Below are 21,023 nucleotides of genomic sequence, written 5' to 3'. Positions count from 1 at the left end.
CAGTGATTTAAAAAGGTCATATCAAAGCTTCAGTAAGCCCATCAATAGCTTTTACTAAGGTAGCTAAATACGATCTGCATAACTGAGAAAGCTAGCCAGATCCACACTATAACTAAGGGATGACGCTGAAGAGGACCTGCTTAGTGGTGGGGTCTCTAAAACATTTTTCATGTGTGTGGGAGTGCTCTGAATATAATAAGCAGCATTAACCACCTGGAAAAATACCATTCTGCCAGCTGTGAACACATCTTCATGAGTGAGTTTGGTGTGGAGGAACTTCACAGAGTTATCCATGTCTTTATGGACCTTGCTTTGTGCACTGGTGTGCAGTCATGTTGGAACAGGAAGGGGTCATCCCCAAACTGTTCCCACAAAGTTGGGAGCATGAAATTGTCCAAAATGTCTTGGTATGAAGCTGAAGCATTAAGAGTTCCTTTCACTGGAACTAAGGGGCCGAGCCCAACCCCTGAAAAACAACACCTGAATTCCAATGATTTGGAGGGGTGTTCCAAAACTTTTGGCAATATAGTGTATTTGTTTCAGTTCAGTTTATTTTTTCCCAGTGTTCCCCCCCAGTTTTCTTTTAGAGACGATGTCATATGACATAGTAAACTATCTTTTCTATAAAAAGCACAATCATCCACTTTCCTCTTATTGCCCATTTCTTCTTGCAGTTTGTGGTTAGTGACCTCTGCCCTCTTCAGGAACTAAAGCATTCGAGTAACCATCACAAATAGCAGTTACAAGCCAAAATCAATGACTTCTGAAGTGGAAGACTGTACCACACTATTTTCTAAAGGACTGAAGAAAAGGGTTGCTAGCAGCTTTCTATGTAATTTCCACTCAGAAAGGAGCACTGGAAGGGAAAAATCGGCCAGATAGAAAAAGGTCTGAATAATATTTGGAACCGTGGTGAGTTTGTGCAAAGATACGTAAAAGGTAAACCTGACAGAAAATAGTCACAAACCAAGTGATTTTATATAGCCTCATGTTTCCACAACAAAAACTATTTCTCATTAACATGTAATCCAGCCATGCCTTCCTGCAGTGCTAAGTACATGAAGGCATCAAACATGCCAGCATGCAACTGCACATGTGCCCTGTATCAACGTGCACACTTAATCAATTTACAGTTTAAAGAACAGATAATTGTGGCTTATGAAATTTGCACCGCACTTGCTTAACATATAAAATGCAAATATAATCCATTTCTATAGGCCCTGCTTCCTCAGATTCCCTCACTCTTCTGTGTGGCTTGATATACCTGATGTGGCACACAAACACTTTAGTTTCACTTTAGATTTATTCTATAGCATTAAGCTGCCATATAGAGAGAAAGTCAGAGATTGAGGGCACACAGGAAGCCATGGCATCAGAAGAAACAACTCCACTGTTACTGAATACAAAGAGACAAATAAGGTAGCTTTTAAATAATTCTGTATATTTTTGCTCTTTACTTATTCCTTCTCTGTCTCTCTTTGTGGCATATTTACTTTCACTCATTACAAAAATGTTTTATCTTTAACACAAATTTTAGACACATTTTTAGACAATTGTTTGCACTGGTTACTTTGCATAGGATAGGATGTTTATTTTGTATTGTTATGCTATTTACTGTGTTTCTCTCTCAGAAAAATCTGTAAATATGACAAAAAACAAATAGGAGAATTTTATACTAGAAAAAAAAAGCAAATGATCTGATTTACTTTAACTTCTATAAAAAGTTAAAACCTTAAAATTTTAAAATTAAACTTTATTTTGCAAGTGCTCCCAAAATTAGAAAACAAACTTAAACCTGGTTACACAATACATTTTTTCAACAGATCTGATGCTTATGTCTAGGGTTTTCAATATGACTAAGACTATTGTATTAAAAAAATGTCTATGATTTGTGTAGGTATGCGCTAATCAGTTAATTGTTTGGGTTTTTGTTCATTCAGTCTTTTTGAAGCCTGTTATTGGTACAAGTAAATCTCCGGTATCAGTATACTTTCAGTGTAGTTTATAGGCAATTATACACAGTGGATTCTTTTGAGGAGTTAGTGTGCACCCACTATTCATCTGTTTGTTTGTTTTTCCAAGGAAACCTTTGTTTCCTTGAGTATTACCTCTACTCTCATTCTTGAACTGGAGGAAGTCAAAACAACATGAAAACACACAAGCATTTGGATATTAAAAAATGAATAAGAGTTGTTATTTCCATCCGACTATATGGTATATTTGCAGCTTAATTCTGAAAGCAAAAGTTTGACTGTAGATAAATAAAAGGCTGTATTTGATGTCTGTATTTAATATCATGTATGACAAACATATGCCCCATACGGATTAAGTTGCACTGGTCTTTGCTTTCCATATGGGAACTTTTTAAGACATATTTCCAACTTTTTAAGACATTTTCATAAAAGATCAGCCAGGGGATCACTTCTTCAAGCTAAAATATAGAATCGAAATGCTAACACAAGTGCTTGAAGACTGTCAGTGATTCAGTTTTTCAGACAGCCAGGAGAAGGTCATTCCACCAGTTACCACCTGAGTGCCAGGTGTGACAACAGTCCTAATGCATATCTTTCTTGTTTCTTGAGTCATGGTGGGTTCAGGTGAGCTGTGCCAGAAGCTTAAAGGTAGAATGGTGCAGAACATGTGTGATCAGTGTAGTATAACATTTTATTATGCTTTGTTTTTTAATTCTGCTTGAAGAGTTAATGATTTTTCTGTATGAAAAATGATGTGCTTCATGAAATGAGAAGTCTAGCTGACAGACAGGATGTCTGCTCTTTGATATACAGAATTTACTAGACAGAGAGTTATGCAGAGAAAGTGTCACAGAAGTAGTCCCAGAGCAGACTTCCTGAACCTGCAGGCTTTGAACTTGCTGTGTTTTTCCGGTTTATGTATAGAACCTGTAACCTTCCAGCCCATATTAGGTAACAAAGTTACTGTATGTGAATTAGGGGGGGGAGCTTGTGTATCTGTTCCACTTTAGCAACCTTTTTTCTAAGAATCTATTGTATCAGTAAGCAAGAGAAGAGGGCCCTCCTTCCTCATACTGAGACTATATTCACTGTGATTCTGTTCTGTTCTCTGGAGATGATCTGAGGTGCAGGTGTGAGAACACATAACCTCCCCAGCCACAAGCATTGCATCAAATAATTATGTTAAACAGAAAACAGCCTCTGTTCTTTTGTAGGTGAATTTTCACCACATAACAAACTCACGTTTTTTTGGCAAGCATTAGTGTATTTATTTTTCTGTGCATTTACTCTTTACTTTATTCATTATCCTGTGTATTTATTCACTGCATTTGTTTATATTGCATATTTCTCACTTCTCACACACTGTCATCTGTTTGCTCGTGTCATTCTGAGCACCGTGACGCTGCAGTGTTTTTGTTGCCTTATGAGCCTTAAGATCTTGATTTGACTTTTAACTAGATCTCCCATCTGTGACTTTTCACTTTGTATGATTCATCACCACTTCTCTATTTTATAGCACAGGGGACAGTTAATATTTTAATATTCATTTGTGTTGTGAACTTGTTTTCCCCTTAGAAATGGCAGGCTCTATGTTGCTGCCTTTTCAGCTATTTTGGGCAGTTTTGTGTATGGATATTCCATGGTACTTCCCTCCGCTGTGATTCCACAGGTTCAGGAGGATGATGATCCAAGTATGCACATGAATGTTGATCAGATTTCTTGGTTTGGGGTAAGAGTAGCTTTTTGGTTTCTCAAAGAATATCACGTTATCCCAAATTGCATTGAGAATTCATCTACAAATTAAAGAAAATGACATGAACACACACTGACTGCACAGTGGTTTTCTTGACTTTTAAATACCAGATCTGACCAAAATGAAGTTCTCATATGTGTATCCAATAAATTTGACTCTGGTTCTGTTGTATTTGTTGAATAGTCTGTTTTTGCGGTTGGAGCTATAGTAGGAGGGTTGATTGCCATGCTGATAATCGACAAAATTGGAAGGAAACACACCATCATGATGTCCGTAATTCCCTCCACGGTGGGGTTTCTCACGATTGCACCAGCGAATAAAGTGTGGTTGCTTCTCCTCGGAAGATGTTTCACAGGCGTTGCTGCTGGCATTACAGCCAGCTCTGTTCCTGTAGGTACATTTCTGGGTGTGATGTCTCTTGTTTCACATTTCTGTGTTTTTCCTTTCTAGGCACTCCCCAGACAAGATCCCTTGCTTAAGCTTTTGTCACAAGGAAAAAAGAAAATTGCACTTACAAATGTCTAGTTTTTTGTGTTTTTGAAACATAAGCAGTCATCATGTGTTTTTTGTTGCAGGTCTATGTGTCAGAGATTTCACATCCAGGTGTCAGAGGATTCCTGGGATCCAGTCCTGAGATCATGATTGTCATTGGAGGTCTGGCACTCTATGCTCTCGGTAAGTGTCTTTTCTCTGTGATTTTGTGCTGAATTAACTTTGTTGTCTGTAACCTATTCGAGTTGGTTTCATGAGAAAAGCCTGGCATGCCTGCAAATAAGCTATAGTGTGCACATACACACTCACAGAAGTATGAAAGATACATTTTATAAAAACACTGTAGTGTTCAAATAACTGAAAAAAGTTAAAATAATACTCTACTTAAGTAATAATTATATTCTAATTTTTTTTTTTAGATAATATAAGTGGGATTTCCTTTCTTGTCTCATAGATTTGGTTCTACCATGGCGGTGGCTGGCTGTAGCTGGTGAAGTACCTGTTCTGATTATGGTAATCCTGATGTGCTTCATGCCAAACTCTCCACGTTACCTCATCACTAATAACAAAATGAATGAAGCTGAAAGAGCCCTCAAATGGCTCAGGGGCCATGATTTAGACTCTACTGATGAACTCAATCAAATTCAGCACAGTATCGAATCCCAGGTAGTAACAAACAGCATGGATACAGAGATAATTTACATTTACAGCATTTGGCAGATGCCTTTATCTGCAATGTACAAAAGAGCTTTGTAGTCTCTATCGGTGAATACACGATAATGTATCAATGCATTCATTAAAAATGAGATGTATGATTGTATATTGTATTATAAAGCCCAAAATACGTAAACACTACTGTGACCTGACTGAATGCATCAGGAGATTTCTACAATTTCTACAAATTTTAATGTACTGTATATTATAAACCTGATGCATTCAGTAGGTAGCATGTGACCTCACAGCTCCAGGGCCCCTGGTTACTGTCTGGTTACTGAGTTTGCCATCTTCTGACCGTTTTCTTCCCTGATGTTTTATTTATTTATAGCCTAAACCAATAACTAATCACTTATTGAAAGCTAAATATTGATGGCATTCAGTGATGCAATGTGTAGCTTAATTTCCTAATTTGGCTTCTTTATCTTCTTCTTTTTTTACTTGAATACCCCTAGTGTAACCTAATTGACAACAGCCCCAATTTAACTTTTCCAACAGGCTGGAACGCAGTGGTCAGATCTTAAGAGTCCATTCCTCTTTAAGCCAATCTTGATCTCTGTGTTTATGAGAATCCTGCAGCAGATGACAGGTATTGCACCCACCTTGGTTTATCTGGAGCCAATCTTTGAGAAAACAGCTGTTTCACTGGTGAGTGGCTTCAAACATAGATACTGTTTGTTTTATGAATTTGCCCATGGAATGTAAACAGATAATCAGACAATATGACTTACGTGTACATTGATATACATTTCTTCATTGTCTAAGCCTCTCATGTTATATTTTCCAAATACTATGTCTTTATCTAGGCACCCAAGTACGATGCAGCCATAGTGGGATTTGTTAGACTGGTCACTGTTATAATCGCAGCTGGTTTAATGGACAAAGCTGGCAGGAAATCTCTACTTTACATATCAGGTTTGTTCTGCTGAGGCATGACAACCTTTTTAACCTTCAGCATAATCACAAAGCTTTTCCTTTATGCATCATCACAGCTGCTGTCCGATTCATGAAAGATGCACTTTTCCCTTTCAGCATTTATAATGCATCTGGCCATGCTGACATTGATCATATACACCCTCAAAATATCATGTAACCCTGGGAACATAACTGTTGAGGCCCTGTCTGCTAAAGAGCCATATGAAGCCATTAGTAGCATTACAGTTATCCCCCTCATCAGCATCATCTTTATAACACTTGGTGAGTACTTGGTTTTCACACCAGAAATGAAATTTCACACCACATCGTGATAACCATATCACCCGCAATCAAGGTTTTGTAAGGAAATAAACCTAATATCCTGAAGTGGTACAGTGTGGTACTGTTATATCACAGCAATTTACAGTACAGGTAATGGTCTAATTTAGCAGTTGGGGTGAACTGATAGGGATTTAAAAGTAGCCACAGATTCCTGCACTTGGCTGTCAGCCCAGAGTATACTTGAGTGTAGTTGTATGTTATTTTGTTCCATCCACCTTAAGGTGTTCTGATATTTCTGCTCCTCATGGTTTAAAAGATTGGTTATTCAAGTCACCTTAGCCTTCCTGTCCGCTCAAACCGGTCTGGCCATTCTCTTCTGACCTCACTTAGCAACAAAGTGCTTCCCCCTGCAGACTTGCTATTCACAGTACAGTAGTGCTGCTCATTGTTTATAAACTCTGCAGACTGTGGTGCATCACTGAAGGGAGGAAAATACCAGGAAATCAGCATTTTCTGAAACTAGACCAACAGGCGTCTGGCAACAAATCCAAACCACACTGAAATCCGCTCTTCTTTTTACTATTCTGATGTTGTATGTAAACATTAACTCATTTCACTGACTTTTAGGGGGGGTGCTTTACAATATGTTGTGCTATGTGACATGTTATTTCCTTTAATCAGAGCTGCTATAGAGCTGTAACCAGTCACTACTTCAGCAGCCTTTTCTTTTCTTCCTTTTGAAGCTTCTCATAAATGTGTGAAACCACAGTGCACAGAAGCCTCGGTGCTGTAGACTTTCCCATGGCTTTACCTCAGACTGTTACAAAGCACTGACACTTGAGACTCTTTCCAAAAATGCTAAATAAACTGCATAATATCAAAGATTACCCACAACTGAATTTTATAGTAATATAATAATAATAATATCCATATAGAACTGATAAAGTAGTGAAACATTTGCATTAACATAAACCTTGCCTATTATAAATCACCACTTTCTTACCAAATTCAAGAATTCAACAGCACTGTTGTATAACTGAAGTTATTATTGTTCTTATATTACTCCTGAGCAGGTTATGAAATAGGTTGGGGTCCGATTACATGCCTGCTGATGCCGGAGATCCTGCCGATGAAAGTGCGTGGCATTGCTGCAGGCCTGAGTGTGGTGGTCAAATACATCACTGCTTTTGTGCTGACAGACATCTTCATGCATGCAGTGGTAAATTTCATGTCATTGTGGTCAATAAAGCAAGCATGTGTCTCTTCCATGGTTTAGAAGAGATGATTGTTCTGAATGTGACATATGCTCTGTTTTTAAGTATTTTACCAAAGAGACTAAATTATTATTATTATTCCCCTCTTACAGGACACATATGGACTCTTTGCACCGTTTGTGTTCTTCGGTGTGGTCTGCGTTGTGAACATCATATTCACAGCCAAGTGTGTGCCTGAAACAAAAGGACGAACGCTGGAGGAAATTGAGAATTATTTCAAAAATATACGCACCTTCAGCATTGCTGAAAGCTGAAATTCTTTAATGCAACCATAGAGAGGTTATCCCAGGCAGCTTTTTCAGAACTTAAGTCACCTTCTTCATTGCTCAGAGCTAATCTCTAAATTAAATTTTTTTATTTGGAATTTATATAATGAATTTATATGTTAGTGTAAATCTGCTTTGCGAGAATGTCCATTAAAAGTGAGTTGACCTGAATTAAATAGACCAAACTTTGTTCAGTTTTATGGATGTAATTTTGGATTCATCTATTCCCCTGATTAAACAGAAAAAAAAATGCTTTTTTTGTGACTGATTATATATAAAAGGTCAAATGTAACATTGCCATTCTGACCTTGAAAAGATCCTCCACTGTAACAGTACAGAAAGAAGAGTTTATTTCCAGAAAGAGAACAACGAAGTTTGTTTCAGTTCTGTATAATTTTTTCATCAGAAATGAGCATTAGAGCTTCTTTCAGACAGGAGGTTGCTGGCATTTCTTTATTGTGAAAACTACACTTATCCACTTTTTTTTATTGCTCATAACTCAGTTGTGCAGTTTGTGGTGAGTGACATCTTCCCTAATATAATAACTACATCCCGTAAGAGTAAATTCCTGGTGAAGAACTTATTTCAAAATTAAGTTCAATGCTAAATTAAAGAACTTTAATGTGGCAGCCTGACCAGACTGTTTTCTAAATAGTCGCTTCCCCCTATTTCAAGATATAGCTCTATTCTATCCATTTTTATAGAGTCAAAAAATATATATATATTGGATAGTTTACTAAATCATGTAGAATGATAAAAATGAGATGTAAAGTTAAGTTAGGAATAAAACAAGTCAAGCAATTCACTTGCAGAAAAATAATCAACAGCATTGGTTGATGTGGCCCAAAATGATGTGGAGTTACTGATACAATCCCATAATTTCACTATAAAAAGATTTTGCACACATCAAATTAGTATGATTACATAATGACAAATCCATGTCATTAAATCCTGTAGAGACATAAACTAATTAGTTCAATGTTTTCAGGAGGTGATGGAAAAATATTATTTGCCCCCTTGAACCCAGGACCTCATACATGCGAAGATAATAAGACTGTGACCTGAATCACGTTGGGGACGCGCGTCGTCGGAGCATTCACTTTTGGTCCCGTTTGACGCAACTGACACAGCCGACCCAAAGTGAGCCAAAAGAGCGAGCACCGACACATCCCAGCACAAGAAGAAGGTTTTCATGGTAATTCTTAAATTAGGAAACTCCAAAAAAAAGTCACATTGCTAAAGAGGAACAGCTACACAAAGGGCATCAGTGTAACATGAGACAACTCATACATTGGCAGCACTTAGCTATTGAGGTTCATACAGTGCTACACTTTGGAACAATGCATCCAGTCGCACACACCATCATTCTTCTGCTGCGTGAGGGATAGGCTTGACAGGGTTCTGGTTCATAATCCCTACTAAACACAACAGCTCATCTGGCGCAAGGACGACAGGCTGCATGAAACACGCAGGTCAACGTTGCACAGTCCAGCTGCAAGCTGCAACAAGGCATGAACGGGGATTGAACCCGTGATCTTCGGTTTACAAGACCGACGCCTTCCCACTAGGCCACCATGCCAGAGCGTGCACGAGGCGTTCAAGGTCGGGCAACCAAAGAGGTGAAGAAACCGATACGACGCTAAACAAACAGCGTGCAAGGAGGTGTGTTGGGTGCACTGGGACGCGTTTTAAAAGGCCAGCGTTAACTCCCACCGTTGACTTCAAAGGCACCAAATACACTAACAGAGTATTTACAGAGACCTTGCTTACACTGTTTTTTTCCCCCTGCTCTAAGCACTAAAGCCCAACAGCGTGTTTTTCCCCCCCTACTCAAAGCACTAAAGCTCGACAATGGAGAGGCTGGGGTTGAACCCAGGACCTCATACATGCGAAGCATGCGCTCTACCACTGAGCTACATCCCCTCACGAAAGTGGGTGGGCACAGTTTAACAAGACTGTGACCTGAATCTTGTTGGCGCTGCACAGAGATGCTCAGAAAGACACCAATTTGACCCAAAGAGGGAAAATACCGTGCGCTAAACTATTGGTCGAAGAGCTTGGCTAAGACATTAAAGGAGCTGAAGAGACAGATAAAATGTGTTAGGTGCACTGAGACATGTTTAAAATCTCTAGAGAGAGACAATTTACTTCACTGGAAACAAATGCACTAACAGTGTAGCAGCAGAGACCCCCGGGACTTTGCTTGCACTGTTTTCCCTAATCAATACATTGACAAACTGCAATGCTATGCTAAAGAAACAGCGTGCAAGGAGGTGTGTTGGGTGCGCTGGGACACGTTTAAAAATGCCAGAGTTACCTTCCACCATTGACTTCACAGGCACCAAATACACTAACAGAGTATCTACAGAGACCTTGCTCACACTGTTTTTCCCCTTTTCCCCTTATGAAAGTGGGTGGGCACAGTTTAATAAGACTGTGACCTGAATCGCGTTGGGGACGCGCGACGTCTGAGCATTCACTTTTGACACAGCCGACCCAAAGTGAGCCAAAAGAGCGAGCACCGACACATCCCAGCACAAGAAGAAGGTTTTCATGGTAATTCTTAAATTAGGAAACTCCAAAAAAAAGTCACATTGCTAAAGAGGAACAGCTACACAAAGGGCATCAGTGTAACATGAGACAACTCATACATTGGCAGCACTTAGCTATTGAGGTTCATACAGTGCTACACTTTGGAACAATGCATCCAGTCGCACACACCATCATTCTTCTGCTGCGTGAGGGATAGGCTTGACAGGGTTCTGGTTCATAATCCCTACTAAACACAACAGCTCATCTGGTGCAAGGACGACAGGCTGCATGAAACACGCAGGTCAACGTTGCACAGTCCAGCTGCAAGCTGCAACAAGGCATGAACGGGGATTGAACCCGTGATCTTCGGTTTACGAGACCGACGCCTTCCCACTAGGCCACCATGCCAGAGCGTGCACTAGGCGTTCAAGGTCGGGCAACCAAAGAGGTGAAGAAACCGATACGACGCTAAACAAACAGCGTGCAAGGAGGTGTGTTGGGTGCACTGGGACGCGTTTTAAAAGGCCAGCGTTAACTCCCACCGTTGACTTCAAAGGCACCAAATACACTAACAGAGTATTTACAGAGACCTTGCTTACACTGTTTTTTTCCCCCTGCTCTAAGCACTAAAGCCCAACAGCGTGTTTTTCCCCCCCTACTCAAAGCACTAAAGCTCGACAATGGAGATGCTGGGGGTTGAACCCAGGACCTCATACATGCGAAGCATGCGCTCTACCACTGAGCTACATCCCCTCACGAAAGTGGGTGGGCACAGTTTAACAAGACTGTGACCTGAATCTTGTTGGCGCTGCACAGAGATGCTCAGAAAGACACCAATTTGACCCAAAGAGGGAAAATACCGTGTGCTAAACTATTGGTCGAAGAGCTTGGCTAAGACATTAAAGGAGCTGAAGAAACAGATAAAATGTGTTAGGTACTGAGACATGTTTAAAATCTCTAGAGAGAGATTCTCTAGGGTTAGACAATTTACTTCACAGGAACCAAAGGCACTAACTGCAGAGCTGTAGCTGCAGAGACCCCTGGGACATTGCTTGCACTGCTTTCCCTAATCAATACATAAACAAACTGCAATGGAGATGCTGGGGCTTGAACCCAGGACCTCATACATGCAAAGCATGCGCTCTACCACTGAGCTAAATCCCCTTGGGCAGGTGTTCGGGCACAGTTTAATAAGACTGTGACCTGAATCGCGTTGGGGACGCGCGACGTCTGAGCATTCACTTTTGGTCCCGTTTGACGCAACTGACACAGCCGACCCAAAGTGAGCCAAAAGAGCGAGCACCGACACATCCCAGCACAAGAAGAAGGTTTTCATGGTAATTCTTAAATTCGGAAACTCCAAAAAAAAGTCACCTTGCTAAAGAGGAACAGCTACACAAAGGGCGTCAGTGTAACATGAGACAACTCATACATTGGCAGCACTTAGCTATTGAGGTTCATACAGTGCTACACTTTGGAACAATGCATCCAGTCGCACACACCATCATTCTTCTGCTGCGTGAGGGATAGGCTTGACAGGGTTCTGGTTCATAATCCCTACTAAACACAACAGCTCATCTGGTGCAAGGACGACAGGCTGCATGAAACACGCAGGTCAACGTTGCACAGTCCAGCTGCAAGCTGCAACAAGGCATGAACGGGGATTGAACCCGTGATCTTCGGTTTACGAGACCGACGCCTTCCCACTAGGCCACCATGCCAGAGCGTGCACTAGGCGTTCAAGGTCGGGCAACCAAAGAGGTGAAGAAACCGATACGACGCTAAACAAACAGCGTGCAAGGAGGTGTGTTGGGTGCACTGGGACGCGTTTTAAAAGGCCAGCGTTAACTCCCACCGTTGACTTCAAAGGCACCAAATACACTAACAGAGTATTTACAGAGACCTTGCTTACACTGTTTTTTTCCCCCTGCTCTAAGCACTAAAGCCCAACAGCGTGTTTTTCCCCCCCTACTCAAAGCACTAAAGCTCGACAATGGAGATGCTGGGGGTTGAACCCAGGACCTCATACATGCGAAGCATGCGCTCTACCACTGAGCTACATCCCCTCACGAAAGTGGGTGGGCACAGTTTAACAAGACTGTGACCTGAATCTTGTTGGCGCTGCACAGAGATGCTCAGAAAGACACCAATTTGACCCAAAGAGGGAAAATACCGTGTGCTAAACTATTGGTCGAAGAGCTTGGCTAAGACATTAAAGGAGCTGAAGAAACAGATAAAATGTGTTAGGTGCACTGAGACATGTTTAAAATCTCTAGAGAGAGACAATTTACTTCACTGGAAACAAATGCACTAACAGTGTAGCAGCAGAGACCCCCGGGACTTTGCTTGCACTGTTTTCCCTAATCAATACATTGACAAACTGCAATGCTATGCTAAAGAAACAGCGTGCAAGGAGGTGTGTTGGGTGCGCTGGGACACGTTTAAAAATGCCAGAGTTACCTTCCACCATTGACTTCACAGGCACCAAATACACTAACAGAGTATCTACAGAGACCTTGCTCACACTGTTTTTCCCCTTTTCCCCTTATGAAAGTGGGTGGGCACAGTTTAACAAGACTGTGACCTGAATCTTGTTGGCGCTGCACAGAGATGCTCAGAAAGACACCAATTTGACCCAAAGAGGGAAAATACCGTGCGCTAAACTATTGGTCGAAGAGCTTGGCTAAGACATTAAAGGAGCTGAAGAGACAGATAAAATGTGTTAGGTGCACTGAGACATGTTTAAAATCTCTAGAGAGAGATTCTCTAGGGTTAGACAATTTACTTCACAGGAACCAAAGGCACTAACTGCAGAGCTGTAGCTGCAGAGACCCCTGGGACATTGCTTGCACTGCTTTCCCTAATCAATACATAAACAAACTGCAATGGAGATGCTGGGGCTTGAACCCAGGACCTCATACATGCAAAGCATGCGCTCTACCACTGAGCTACATCCCCTTGGGCAGGTGTTCGGGCACAGTTTAATAAGACTGTGACCTGAATCACGTTGGGGACGCGCGTCGTCGGAGCATTCACTTTTGGTCCCGTTTGACGCAACTGACACAGCCGACCCAAAGTGAGCCAAAAGAGCGAGCACTGACACATCCCAGCACAAGAAGAAGGTTTTCATGGTAATTCTTAAATTAGGAAACTCCAAAAAAAAGTCACATTGCTAAAGAGGAACAGCTACACAAAGGGCATCAGTGTAACATGACAAAACTCATACATTGGCAGCACTTAGCTATTGAGGTTCATACAGTGCTACACTTTGGAACAATGCATCCAGTCGCACGCACCATCATTCTTCTGCTGCATGATGGATAGGCTTGACAGGGTTCTGGTTCATAATCCCTACTAAACACAACAGCTCATCTGGTGCAAGGACGACAGGCTGCATGAAACACGCAGGTCAACGTTGCACACTCCAGCTGCAAGCCGCAACAAGGCATGAACGGGGATTGAACCCGTAATCTTCAGTTTACGAGACCGACGCCTTCCCACTAGGCCACCATGCCAGAGCGTGCACTAGGCGTTCAAGGTCGGGCAACCAAAGAGGTGAAGAAACCGATACGACGCTAAACAAACAGCGTGCAAGGAGGTGTGTTGGGTGCACTGGGACGCGTTTTAAAAGCGTTAACTCCCACCGTTGACTTCAAAGGCACCAAATACACTAACAGAGTATTTACAGAGACCTTGCTTACACTGTTTTTTTCCCCCTGCTCTAAGCACTAAAGCCCAACAGCGTGTTTTTCCCCCCCTACTCAAAGCACTAAAGCTCGACAATGGAGATGCTGGGGGTTGAACCCAGGACCTCATACATGCGAAGCATGCGCTCTACCACTGAGCTACATCCCCTCACGAAAGTGGGTGGGCACAGTTTAACAAGACTGTGACCTGAATCTTGTTGGCGCTGCACAGAGATGCTCAGAAAGACACCAATTTGACCCAAAGAGGGAAAATACCGTGTGCTAAACTATTGGTCGAAGAGCTTGGCTAAGACATTAAAGGAGCTGAAGAAACAGATAAAATGTGTTAGGTGCACTGAGACATGTTTAAAATCTCTAGAGAGAGACAATTTACTTCACTGGAAACAAATGCACTAACAGTGTAGCAGCAGAGACCCCCGGGACTTTGCTTGCACTGTTTTCCCTAATCAATACATTGACAAACTGCAATGCTATGCTAAAGAAACAGCGTGCAAGGAGGTGTGTTGGGTGCGCTGGGACACGTTTAAAAATGCCAGAGTTACCTTCCACCATTGACTTCACAGGCACCAAATACACTAACAGAGTATCTACAGAGACCTTGCTCACACTGTTTTTCCCCTTTTCCCCTTATGAAAGTGGGTGGGCACAGTTTAATAAGACTGTGACCTGAATCGCGTTGGGGACGCGCGTCGTCTGAGCATTCACTTTTGGTCCCGTTTGACGCAACTGACACAGCCGACCCAAAGTGAGCCAAAAGAGCGAGCACCGACACATCCCAGCACAAGAAGAAGGTTTTCATGGTAATTCTTAAATTAGGAAACTCCAAAAAAAAGTCACATTGCTAAAGAGGAACAGCTACACAAAGGGCATCAGTGTAACATGAGACAACTCATACATTGGCAGCACTTAGCTATTGAGGTTCATACAGTGCTACACTTTGGAACAATGCATCCAGTCGCACACACCATCATTCTTCTGCTGCGTGAGGGATAGGCTTGACAGGGTTCTGGTTCATAATCCCTACTAAACACAACAGCTCATCTGGTGCAAGGACGACAGGCTGCATGAAACACGCAGGTCAACGTTGCACAGTCCAGCTGCAAGCTGCAACAAGGCATGAACGGGGATTGAACCCGTGATCTTCGGTTTACGAGACCGACGCCTTCCCACTAAGCCACCATGCCAGAGCGTGCACGAGGCGTTCAAGGTCGGGCAACCAAAGAGGTGAAGAAACCGATACGACGCTAAACAAACAGCGTGCAAGGAGGTGTGTTGGGTGCACTGGGACGCGTTTTAAAAGGCCAGCGTTAACTCCCACCGTTGACTTCAAAGGCACCAAATACACTAACAGAGTATTTACAGAGACCTTGCTTACACTGTTTTTTTCCCCCTGCTCTAAGCACTAAAGCCCAACAGCGTGTTTTTCCCCCCCTACTCAAAGCACTAAAGCTCGACAATGGAGATGCTGGGGGTTGAACCCAGGACCTCATACATGCGAAGCATGCGCTCTACCACTGAGCTACATCCCCTCACGAAAGTGGGTGGGCACAGTTTAACAAGACTGTGACCTGAATCTTGTTGGCGCTGCACAGAGATGCTCAGAAAGACACCAATTTGACCCAAAGAGGGAAAATACCGTGTGCTAAACTATTGGTCGAAGAGCTTGGCTAAGACATTAAAGGAGCTGAAGAAACAGATAAAATGTGTTAGGTACTGAGACATGTTTAAAATCTCTAGAGAGAGATTCTCTAGGGTTAGACAATTTACTTCACAGGAACCAAAGGCACTAACTGCAGAGCTGTAGCTGCAGAGACCCCTGGGACATTGCTTGCACTGCTTTCCCTAATCAATACATAAACAAACTGCAATGGAGATGCTGGGGCTTGAACCCAGGACCTCATACATGCAAAGCATGCGCTCTACCACTGAGCTACATCCCCTTGGGCAGGTGTTCGGGCACAGTTTAATAAGACTGTGACCTGAATCGCGTTGGGGACGCGCGACGTCTGAGCATTCACTTTTGACACAGCCGACCCAAAGTGAGCCAAAAGAGCGAGCACCGACACATCCCAGCACAAGAAGAAGGTTTTCATGGTAATTCTTAAATTAGGAAACTCCAAAAAAAAGTCACATTGCTAAAGAGGAACAGCTACACAAAGGGCATCAGTGTAACATGAGACAACTCATACATTGGCAGCACTTAGCTATTGAGGTTCATACAGTGCTACACTTTGGAACAATGCATCCAGTCGCACACACCATCATTCTTCTGCTGCGTGAGGGATAGGCTTGACAGGGTTCTGGTTCATAATCCCTACTAAACACAACAGCTCATCTGGTGCAAGGACGACAGGCTGCATGAAACACGCAGGTCAACGTTGCACAGTCCAGCTGCAAGCTGCAACAAGGCATGAACGGGGATTGAACCCGTGATCTTCGGTTTACGAGACCGACGCCTTCCCACTAGGCCACCATGCCAGAGCATGCACGAGGCGTTCAAGGTCGGGCAACCAAAGAGGTGAAGAAACCGATACGACGCTAAACAAACAGCGTGCAAGGAGGTGTGTTGGGTGCACTGGGACGCGTTTTAAAAGGCCAGCGTTAACTCCCACCGTTGACTTCAAAGGCACCAAATACACTAACAGAGTATTTACAGAGACCTTGCTTACACTGTTTTTTTCCCCCTGCTCTAAGCACTAAAGCCCAACAGCGTGTTTTTCCCCCCCTACTCAAAGCACTAAAGCTCGACAATGGAGATGCTGGGGGTTGAACCCAGGACCTCATACATGCGAAGCATGCGCTCTACCACTGAGCTACATCCCCTCACGAAAGTGGGTGGGCACAGTTTAACAAGACTGTGACCTGAATCTTGTTGGCGCTGCACAGAGATGCTCAGAAAGACACCAATTTGACCCAAAGAGGGAAAATACCGTGTGCTAAACTATTGGTCGAAGAGCTTGGCTAAGACATTAAAGGAGCTGAAGAAACAGATAAAATGTGTTAGGTGCACTGAGACATGTTTAAAATCTCTAGAGAGAGACAATTTACTTCACTGGAAACAAATGCACTAACAGTGTAGCAGCAGAGACCCCCGGGACTTTGCTTGCACTGTTTTCCCTAATCAATACATTGACAAACTGCAATGCTATGCTAAAGAAACAGCGTGCAAGGAGGTGTGTTGGGTGCGCTGGGACACGTTTAAAAATGCCAGAGTTACCTTCCACCATTGACTTCACAGGCACCAAATACACTAACAGAGTATCTACAGAGACCTTGCTCACACTGTTTTTCCCCTTTTCCCCTTATGAAAGTGGGTGGGCACAGTTTAACAAGACTGTGACCTGAATCGCGTTGGCGCTGCACAGAGATGCTCAGAAAGACACCAATTTGACCCAAAGAGGGAAAATACCGTGCGCTAAACTATTGGTCGAAGAGCTTGGCTAAGACATTAAAGGAGCTGAAGAGACAGATAAAATGTGTTAGGTGCACTGAGACATGTTTAAAATCTCTAGAGAGAGATTCTCTAGGGTTAGACAATTTACTTCACAGGAACCAAAGGCACTAACTGCAGAGCTGTAGCTGCAGAGACCCCTGGGACATTGCTTGCACTGCTTTCCCTAATCAATACATAAACAAACTGCAATGGAGATGCTGGGGCTTGAACCCAGGACCTCATACATGCAAAGCATGCGCTCTACCACTGAGCTACATCCCCTTGGGCAGGGGGGCGGGCACAGTTTAATAAGACTGTGACCTGAATCGCGTTGGGGACGCGCGTCGTCTGAGCATTCACTTTTGGTCCCGTTTGACGCAACTGACACAGCCGACCCAAAGTGAGCCAAAAGAGCGAGCACCGACACATCCCAGCACAAGAAGAAGGTTTTCATGGTAATTCTTAAATTAGGAAACTCCAAAAAAAAGTCACATTGCTAAAGAGGAACAGCTACACAAAGGGCATCAGTGTAACATGAGACAACTCATACATTGGCAGCACTTAGCTATTGAGGTTCATACAGTGCTACACTTTGGAACAATGCATCCAGTCGCACACACCATCATTCTTCTGCTGCGTGAGGGATAGGCTTGACAGGGTTCTGGTTCATAATCCCTACTAAACACAACAGCTCATCTGGTGCAAGGACGACAGGCTGCATGAAACACGCAGGTCAACGTTGCACAGTCCAGCTGCAAGCTGCAACAAGGCATGAACGGGGATTGAACCCGTGATCTTCGGTTTACGAGACCGACGCCTTCCCACTAGGCCACCATGCCAGAGCGTGCACGCGGCTTTCAAGGTCGGGCAACCAAAGAGGTGAAGAAACCGATACGACGCTAAACAAACAGCGTGCAAGGAGGTGTGTTGGGTGCACTGGGATGCGTTTTAAAAGGACAGCGTTAACTCCCACCGTTGACTTCAAAGGCACCAAATACACTAACAGAGTATTTACAGAGACCTTGCTTACACTGTTTTTTTCCCCCTGCTCTAAGCACTAAAGCCCAACAGCGTGTTTTTCCCCCCCTACTCAAAGCACTAAAGCTCGACAATGGAGATGCTGGGGGTTGAACCCAGGACCTCATACATGCGAAGCATGCGCTCTACCACTGAGCTACATCCCCTCACGAAAGTGGGTGGGCACAGTTTTCCCTAATCAATACATTGACAAACTGCAATGCTATGCTAAAGAAACAGCGTGCAAGGAGGTGTGTTGGGTGCGCTGGGACACGTTTAAAAATGCCAGAGTTACCTTCCACCATTGACTTCACAGGCACCAAATACACTAACAGAGTATCTACAGAGACCTTGCTTACACTGTTTTTCCCCTTTTCCCCTTATGAAAGTGGGTGGGCACAGTTTAACAAGACTGTGACCTGAATCGCGTTGGCGCTGCACAGAGATGCTCAGAAAGACACCAATTTGACCCAAAGAGGGAAAATACCGTGCGCTAAACTATTGGTCGAAGAGCTTGGCTAAGACATTAAAGGAGCTGAAGAGACAGATAAAATGTGTTAGGTGCACTGAGACATGTTTAAAATCTCTAGAGAGAGATTCTCTAGGGTTAGACAATTTACTTCACAGGAACCAAAGGCACTAACTGCAGAGCTGTAGCTGCAGAGACCCCTGGGACATTGCTTGCACTGCTTTCCCTAATCAATACATAAACAAACTGCAATGGAGATGCTGGGGCTTGAACCCAGGACCTCATACATGCAAAGCATGCGCTCTACCAATGAGCTAAATCCCCTTGGGCAGGGGGGCGGGCACAGTTTAATAAGACTGTGACCTGAATCGCGTTGGGGACGCGCGTCGTCTGAGCATTCACTTTTGGTCCCGTTTGACGCAACTGACACAGCCGACCCAAAGTGAGCCAAAAGAGCGAGCACCGACACATCCCAGCACAAGAAGAAGGTTTTCATGGTAATTCTTAAATTAGGAAACTCCAAAAAAAAGTCACATTGCTAAAGAGGAACAGCTACACAAAGGGCATCAGTGTAACATGAGACAACTCATACATTGGCAGCACTTAGCTATTGAGGTTCATACAGTGCTACACTTTGGAACAATGCATCCAGTCGCACACACCATCATTCTTCTGCTGCGTGAGGGATAGGCTTGACAGGGTTCTGGTTCATAATCCCTACTAAACACAACAGCTCATCTGGTGCAAGGACGACAGGCTGCATGAAACACGCAGGTCAACGTTGCACAGTCCAGCTGCAAGCTGCAACAAGGCATGAACGGGGATTGAACCCGTGACCTTCGGTTTACGAGACCGACGCCTTCCCACTAGGCCACCATGCCAGAGCGTGCACTAGGCGTTCAAGGTCGGGCAACCAAAGAGGTGAAGAAACCGATACGACGCTAAACAAACAGCGTGCAAGGAGGTGTGTTGGGTGCACTGGGACGCGTTTTAAAAGGCCAGCGTTAACTCCCACCGTTGACTTCAAAGGCACCAAATACACTAACAGAGTATTTACAGAGACCTTGCTTACACTGTTTTTTTCCCCCTGCTCTAAGCACTAAAGCCCAACAGCGTGTTTTTCCCCCCCTACTCAAAGCACTAAAGCTCGACAATGGAGATGCTGGGGGTTGAACCCAGGACCTCATACATGCGAAGCATGCGCTCTACCACTGAGCTACATCCCCTCACGAAAGTGGGTGGGCACAGTTTAACAAGACTGTGACCTGAATCTTGTTGGCACTGCACAGAGATGCTCAGAAAGACACCAATTTGACCCAAAGAGGGAAAATACCGTGTGCTAAACTATTGGTCGAAGAGCTTGGCTAAGACATTAAAGGAGCTGAAGAAACAGATAAAATGTGTTAGGTGCACTGAGACATGTTTAAAATCTCTAGAGAGAGACAATTTACTTCACTGGAAACAAATGCACTAACAGTGTAGCAGCAGAGACCCCCGGGACTTTGCTTGCACTGTTTTCCCTAATCAATACATTGACAAACTGCAATGCTATGCTAAAGAAACAGCGTGCGAGGAGGTGTGTTGGGTGCGCTGGGACACGTTTAAAAATGCCTTTAGTGAGTTACCTTCCACCATTGACTTCACAGGCACCAAATACATTAACAGAGTATCATTCACAGGCTTCAGTATACCTAGAATAAGCAGTACAGAAAATGTTTAGTTTTTCTAAACAGAAGGCAGAACACACATACGTAAAATCCAAAAATGGCATTTAAACCAATGTTTCCACCACATAATATTTCATAATACGTAAGCTTTAATCTCTGTAGCCAAGCCTTTCAACGCTACATTTGTTTCATATTGAGAGAACTTATCACACAATGTCACACAACTGCGCATGCGCCCTGTTTAAACATGCACATTCATGCTTAACATCAATGGTTACATCTAAAGAAATGTGTTTCATGCAGTTGTACCACACATTTTTCTTAAACTAAAAAACACATTCCAGCACCAGTTTTGAATGTCCTGTGTATTTATCATCCTGAGTTTTTTTTTTTTGAGCCTTAATTGTTCTGTGTATTTACTGTCCTGAGTAATTATTGTTCTATATAGATTCAAGATTCAAGATTCAAGAAGCTTTTATTGTCATTTCAACCACATACAGCAGGCGCAGTACATAGTGAAATGAAACAA

The 21,023-nt window shown here is 43.1% G+C and overlaps 1 protein-coding gene and 21 non-coding genes across 24 annotated transcripts; 1 reads left to right on the top strand and 21 right to left on the bottom strand.

The window, feature by feature from the left end:
• The first annotated feature begins 33 nt into the window (after positions 1-33).
• On the top strand, positions 34-7,883 carry LOC131353474 (solute carrier family 2, facilitated glucose transporter member 6-like). 3 transcript variants are annotated; one of them, XM_058390543.1, is made up of 10 exons: positions 34-1,419; positions 3,549-3,702; positions 3,910-4,116; positions 4,302-4,401; positions 4,673-4,731; positions 5,431-5,580; positions 5,739-5,847; positions 5,965-6,129; positions 7,203-7,348; positions 7,496-7,883. In XM_058390543.1, the coding sequence occupies exons 1-10, from the start codon at positions 1,367-1,369 to the stop codon at positions 7,655-7,657; spliced, it is 1,305 nt and encodes a 434-aa protein (XP_058246526.1). In that variant the 5' UTR covers positions 34-1,366; the 3' UTR covers positions 7,658-7,883. The 3 variants fall into 3 exon arrangements, with proteins under 3 accessions (XP_058246526.1, XP_058246525.1, XP_058246527.1); XM_058390542.1 differs by having other exon boundaries at positions 4,673-4,884; positions 7,496-7,882; XM_058390544.1 differs by having other exon boundaries at positions 1,339-1,419; positions 3,643-3,702; positions 4,673-4,884; positions 7,496-7,882.
• Positions 7,884-9,176: 1,293 nt separating this feature from the next.
• Positions 9,177-9,248, bottom strand: trnat-ugu (transfer RNA threonine (anticodon UGU)). The gene has a single exon. It is a non-coding gene; the product is annotated as a tRNA-Thr (tRNA).
• A 273-nt stretch (positions 9,249-9,521) lies between these two features.
• Positions 9,522-9,592, bottom strand: trnaa-cgc (transfer RNA alanine (anticodon CGC)). Its single transcript has one exon. It is a non-coding gene; the product is annotated as a tRNA-Ala (tRNA).
• A 945-nt stretch (positions 9,593-10,537) lies between these two features.
• On the bottom strand, positions 10,538-10,609 carry trnat-cgu (transfer RNA threonine (anticodon CGU)). Its single transcript has one exon. It is a non-coding gene; the product is annotated as a tRNA-Thr (tRNA).
• Positions 10,610-10,882: 273 nt separating this feature from the next.
• On the bottom strand, positions 10,883-10,954 carry trnaa-cgc (transfer RNA alanine (anticodon CGC)). Its single transcript has one exon. It is a non-coding gene; the product is annotated as a tRNA-Ala (tRNA).
• A 339-nt stretch (positions 10,955-11,293) lies between these two features.
• On the bottom strand, positions 11,294-11,365 carry trnaa-ugc (transfer RNA alanine (anticodon UGC)). The gene has a single exon. It is a non-coding gene; the product is annotated as a tRNA-Ala (tRNA).
• A 485-nt stretch (positions 11,366-11,850) lies between these two features.
• Positions 11,851-11,922, bottom strand: trnat-cgu (transfer RNA threonine (anticodon CGU)). Its single transcript has one exon. It is a non-coding gene; the product is annotated as a tRNA-Thr (tRNA).
• A 273-nt stretch (positions 11,923-12,195) lies between these two features.
• On the bottom strand, positions 12,196-12,267 carry trnaa-cgc (transfer RNA alanine (anticodon CGC)). The gene has a single exon. It is a non-coding gene; the product is annotated as a tRNA-Ala (tRNA).
• Positions 12,268-13,087: 820 nt separating this feature from the next.
• On the bottom strand, positions 13,088-13,159 carry trnaa-ugc (transfer RNA alanine (anticodon UGC)). Its single transcript has one exon. It is a non-coding gene; the product is annotated as a tRNA-Ala (tRNA).
• Positions 13,160-13,644: 485 nt separating this feature from the next.
• trnat-cgu (transfer RNA threonine (anticodon CGU)) lies at positions 13,645-13,716 on the bottom strand. The gene has a single exon. It is a non-coding gene; the product is annotated as a tRNA-Thr (tRNA).
• A 268-nt stretch (positions 13,717-13,984) lies between these two features.
• Positions 13,985-14,056, bottom strand: trnaa-cgc (transfer RNA alanine (anticodon CGC)). Its single transcript has one exon. It is a non-coding gene; the product is annotated as a tRNA-Ala (tRNA).
• Positions 14,057-15,020: 964 nt separating this feature from the next.
• trnat-cgu (transfer RNA threonine (anticodon CGU)) lies at positions 15,021-15,092 on the bottom strand. Its single transcript has one exon. It is a non-coding gene; the product is annotated as a tRNA-Thr (tRNA).
• Positions 15,093-15,365: 273 nt separating this feature from the next.
• trnaa-cgc (transfer RNA alanine (anticodon CGC)) lies at positions 15,366-15,437 on the bottom strand. The gene has a single exon. It is a non-coding gene; the product is annotated as a tRNA-Ala (tRNA).
• Positions 15,438-15,776: 339 nt separating this feature from the next.
• Positions 15,777-15,848, bottom strand: trnaa-ugc (transfer RNA alanine (anticodon UGC)). The gene has a single exon. It is a non-coding gene; the product is annotated as a tRNA-Ala (tRNA).
• Positions 15,849-16,314: 466 nt separating this feature from the next.
• Positions 16,315-16,386, bottom strand: trnat-cgu (transfer RNA threonine (anticodon CGU)). Its single transcript has one exon. It is a non-coding gene; the product is annotated as a tRNA-Thr (tRNA).
• A 273-nt stretch (positions 16,387-16,659) lies between these two features.
• trnaa-cgc (transfer RNA alanine (anticodon CGC)) lies at positions 16,660-16,731 on the bottom strand. Its single transcript has one exon. It is a non-coding gene; the product is annotated as a tRNA-Ala (tRNA).
• An 820-nt stretch (positions 16,732-17,551) lies between these two features.
• trnaa-ugc (transfer RNA alanine (anticodon UGC)) lies at positions 17,552-17,623 on the bottom strand. Its single transcript has one exon. It is a non-coding gene; the product is annotated as a tRNA-Ala (tRNA).
• Positions 17,624-18,108: 485 nt separating this feature from the next.
• trnat-cgu (transfer RNA threonine (anticodon CGU)) lies at positions 18,109-18,180 on the bottom strand. The gene has a single exon. It is a non-coding gene; the product is annotated as a tRNA-Thr (tRNA).
• A 273-nt stretch (positions 18,181-18,453) lies between these two features.
• On the bottom strand, positions 18,454-18,525 carry trnaa-cgc (transfer RNA alanine (anticodon CGC)). Its single transcript has one exon. It is a non-coding gene; the product is annotated as a tRNA-Ala (tRNA).
• Positions 18,526-19,079: 554 nt separating this feature from the next.
• Positions 19,080-19,151, bottom strand: trnaa-ugc (transfer RNA alanine (anticodon UGC)). The gene has a single exon. It is a non-coding gene; the product is annotated as a tRNA-Ala (tRNA).
• Positions 19,152-19,636: 485 nt separating this feature from the next.
• On the bottom strand, positions 19,637-19,708 carry trnat-cgu (transfer RNA threonine (anticodon CGU)). Its single transcript has one exon. It is a non-coding gene; the product is annotated as a tRNA-Thr (tRNA).
• A 273-nt stretch (positions 19,709-19,981) lies between these two features.
• On the bottom strand, positions 19,982-20,053 carry trnaa-cgc (transfer RNA alanine (anticodon CGC)). The gene has a single exon. It is a non-coding gene; the product is annotated as a tRNA-Ala (tRNA).
• Between the last annotated feature and the right edge of the window lie 970 nt (positions 20,054-21,023).

Source organism: Hemibagrus wyckioides, linkage group LG05 (assembly GCF_019097595.1).
Source record: "Hemibagrus wyckioides isolate EC202008001 linkage group LG05, SWU_Hwy_1.0, whole genome shotgun sequence".
Taxonomy (NCBI): Eukaryota; Metazoa; Chordata; class Actinopteri; order Siluriformes; family Bagridae; genus Hemibagrus; species Hemibagrus wyckioides.
The sequence above is the reverse complement of the archived record's forward strand: the minus strand, read 5'-3'. Positions and strand labels throughout refer to the sequence as shown.

What these genes read in the sequence shown, in the direction of transcription:
- LOC131353474 (XM_058390542.1), top strand. Translation starts at nt 1,367, where the DNA reads ATGGCATCAGAAGAAACAACTCCACTGTTACTGAATACAAAGAGACAA. An exon ending in AATACAAAGAGACAAATAAG is followed by an intron (nt 1,420 to 3,548) that starts GTAGCTTTTAAA and finishes TTTTCCCCTTAG; the next exon opens with AAATGGCAGGCTCTATGTTG. An exon ending in TCTGGCACTCTATGCTCTCG is followed by an intron (nt 4,402 to 4,672) that starts GTAAGTGTCTTT and finishes CTTGTCTCATAG; the next exon opens with ATTTGGTTCTACCATGGCGG.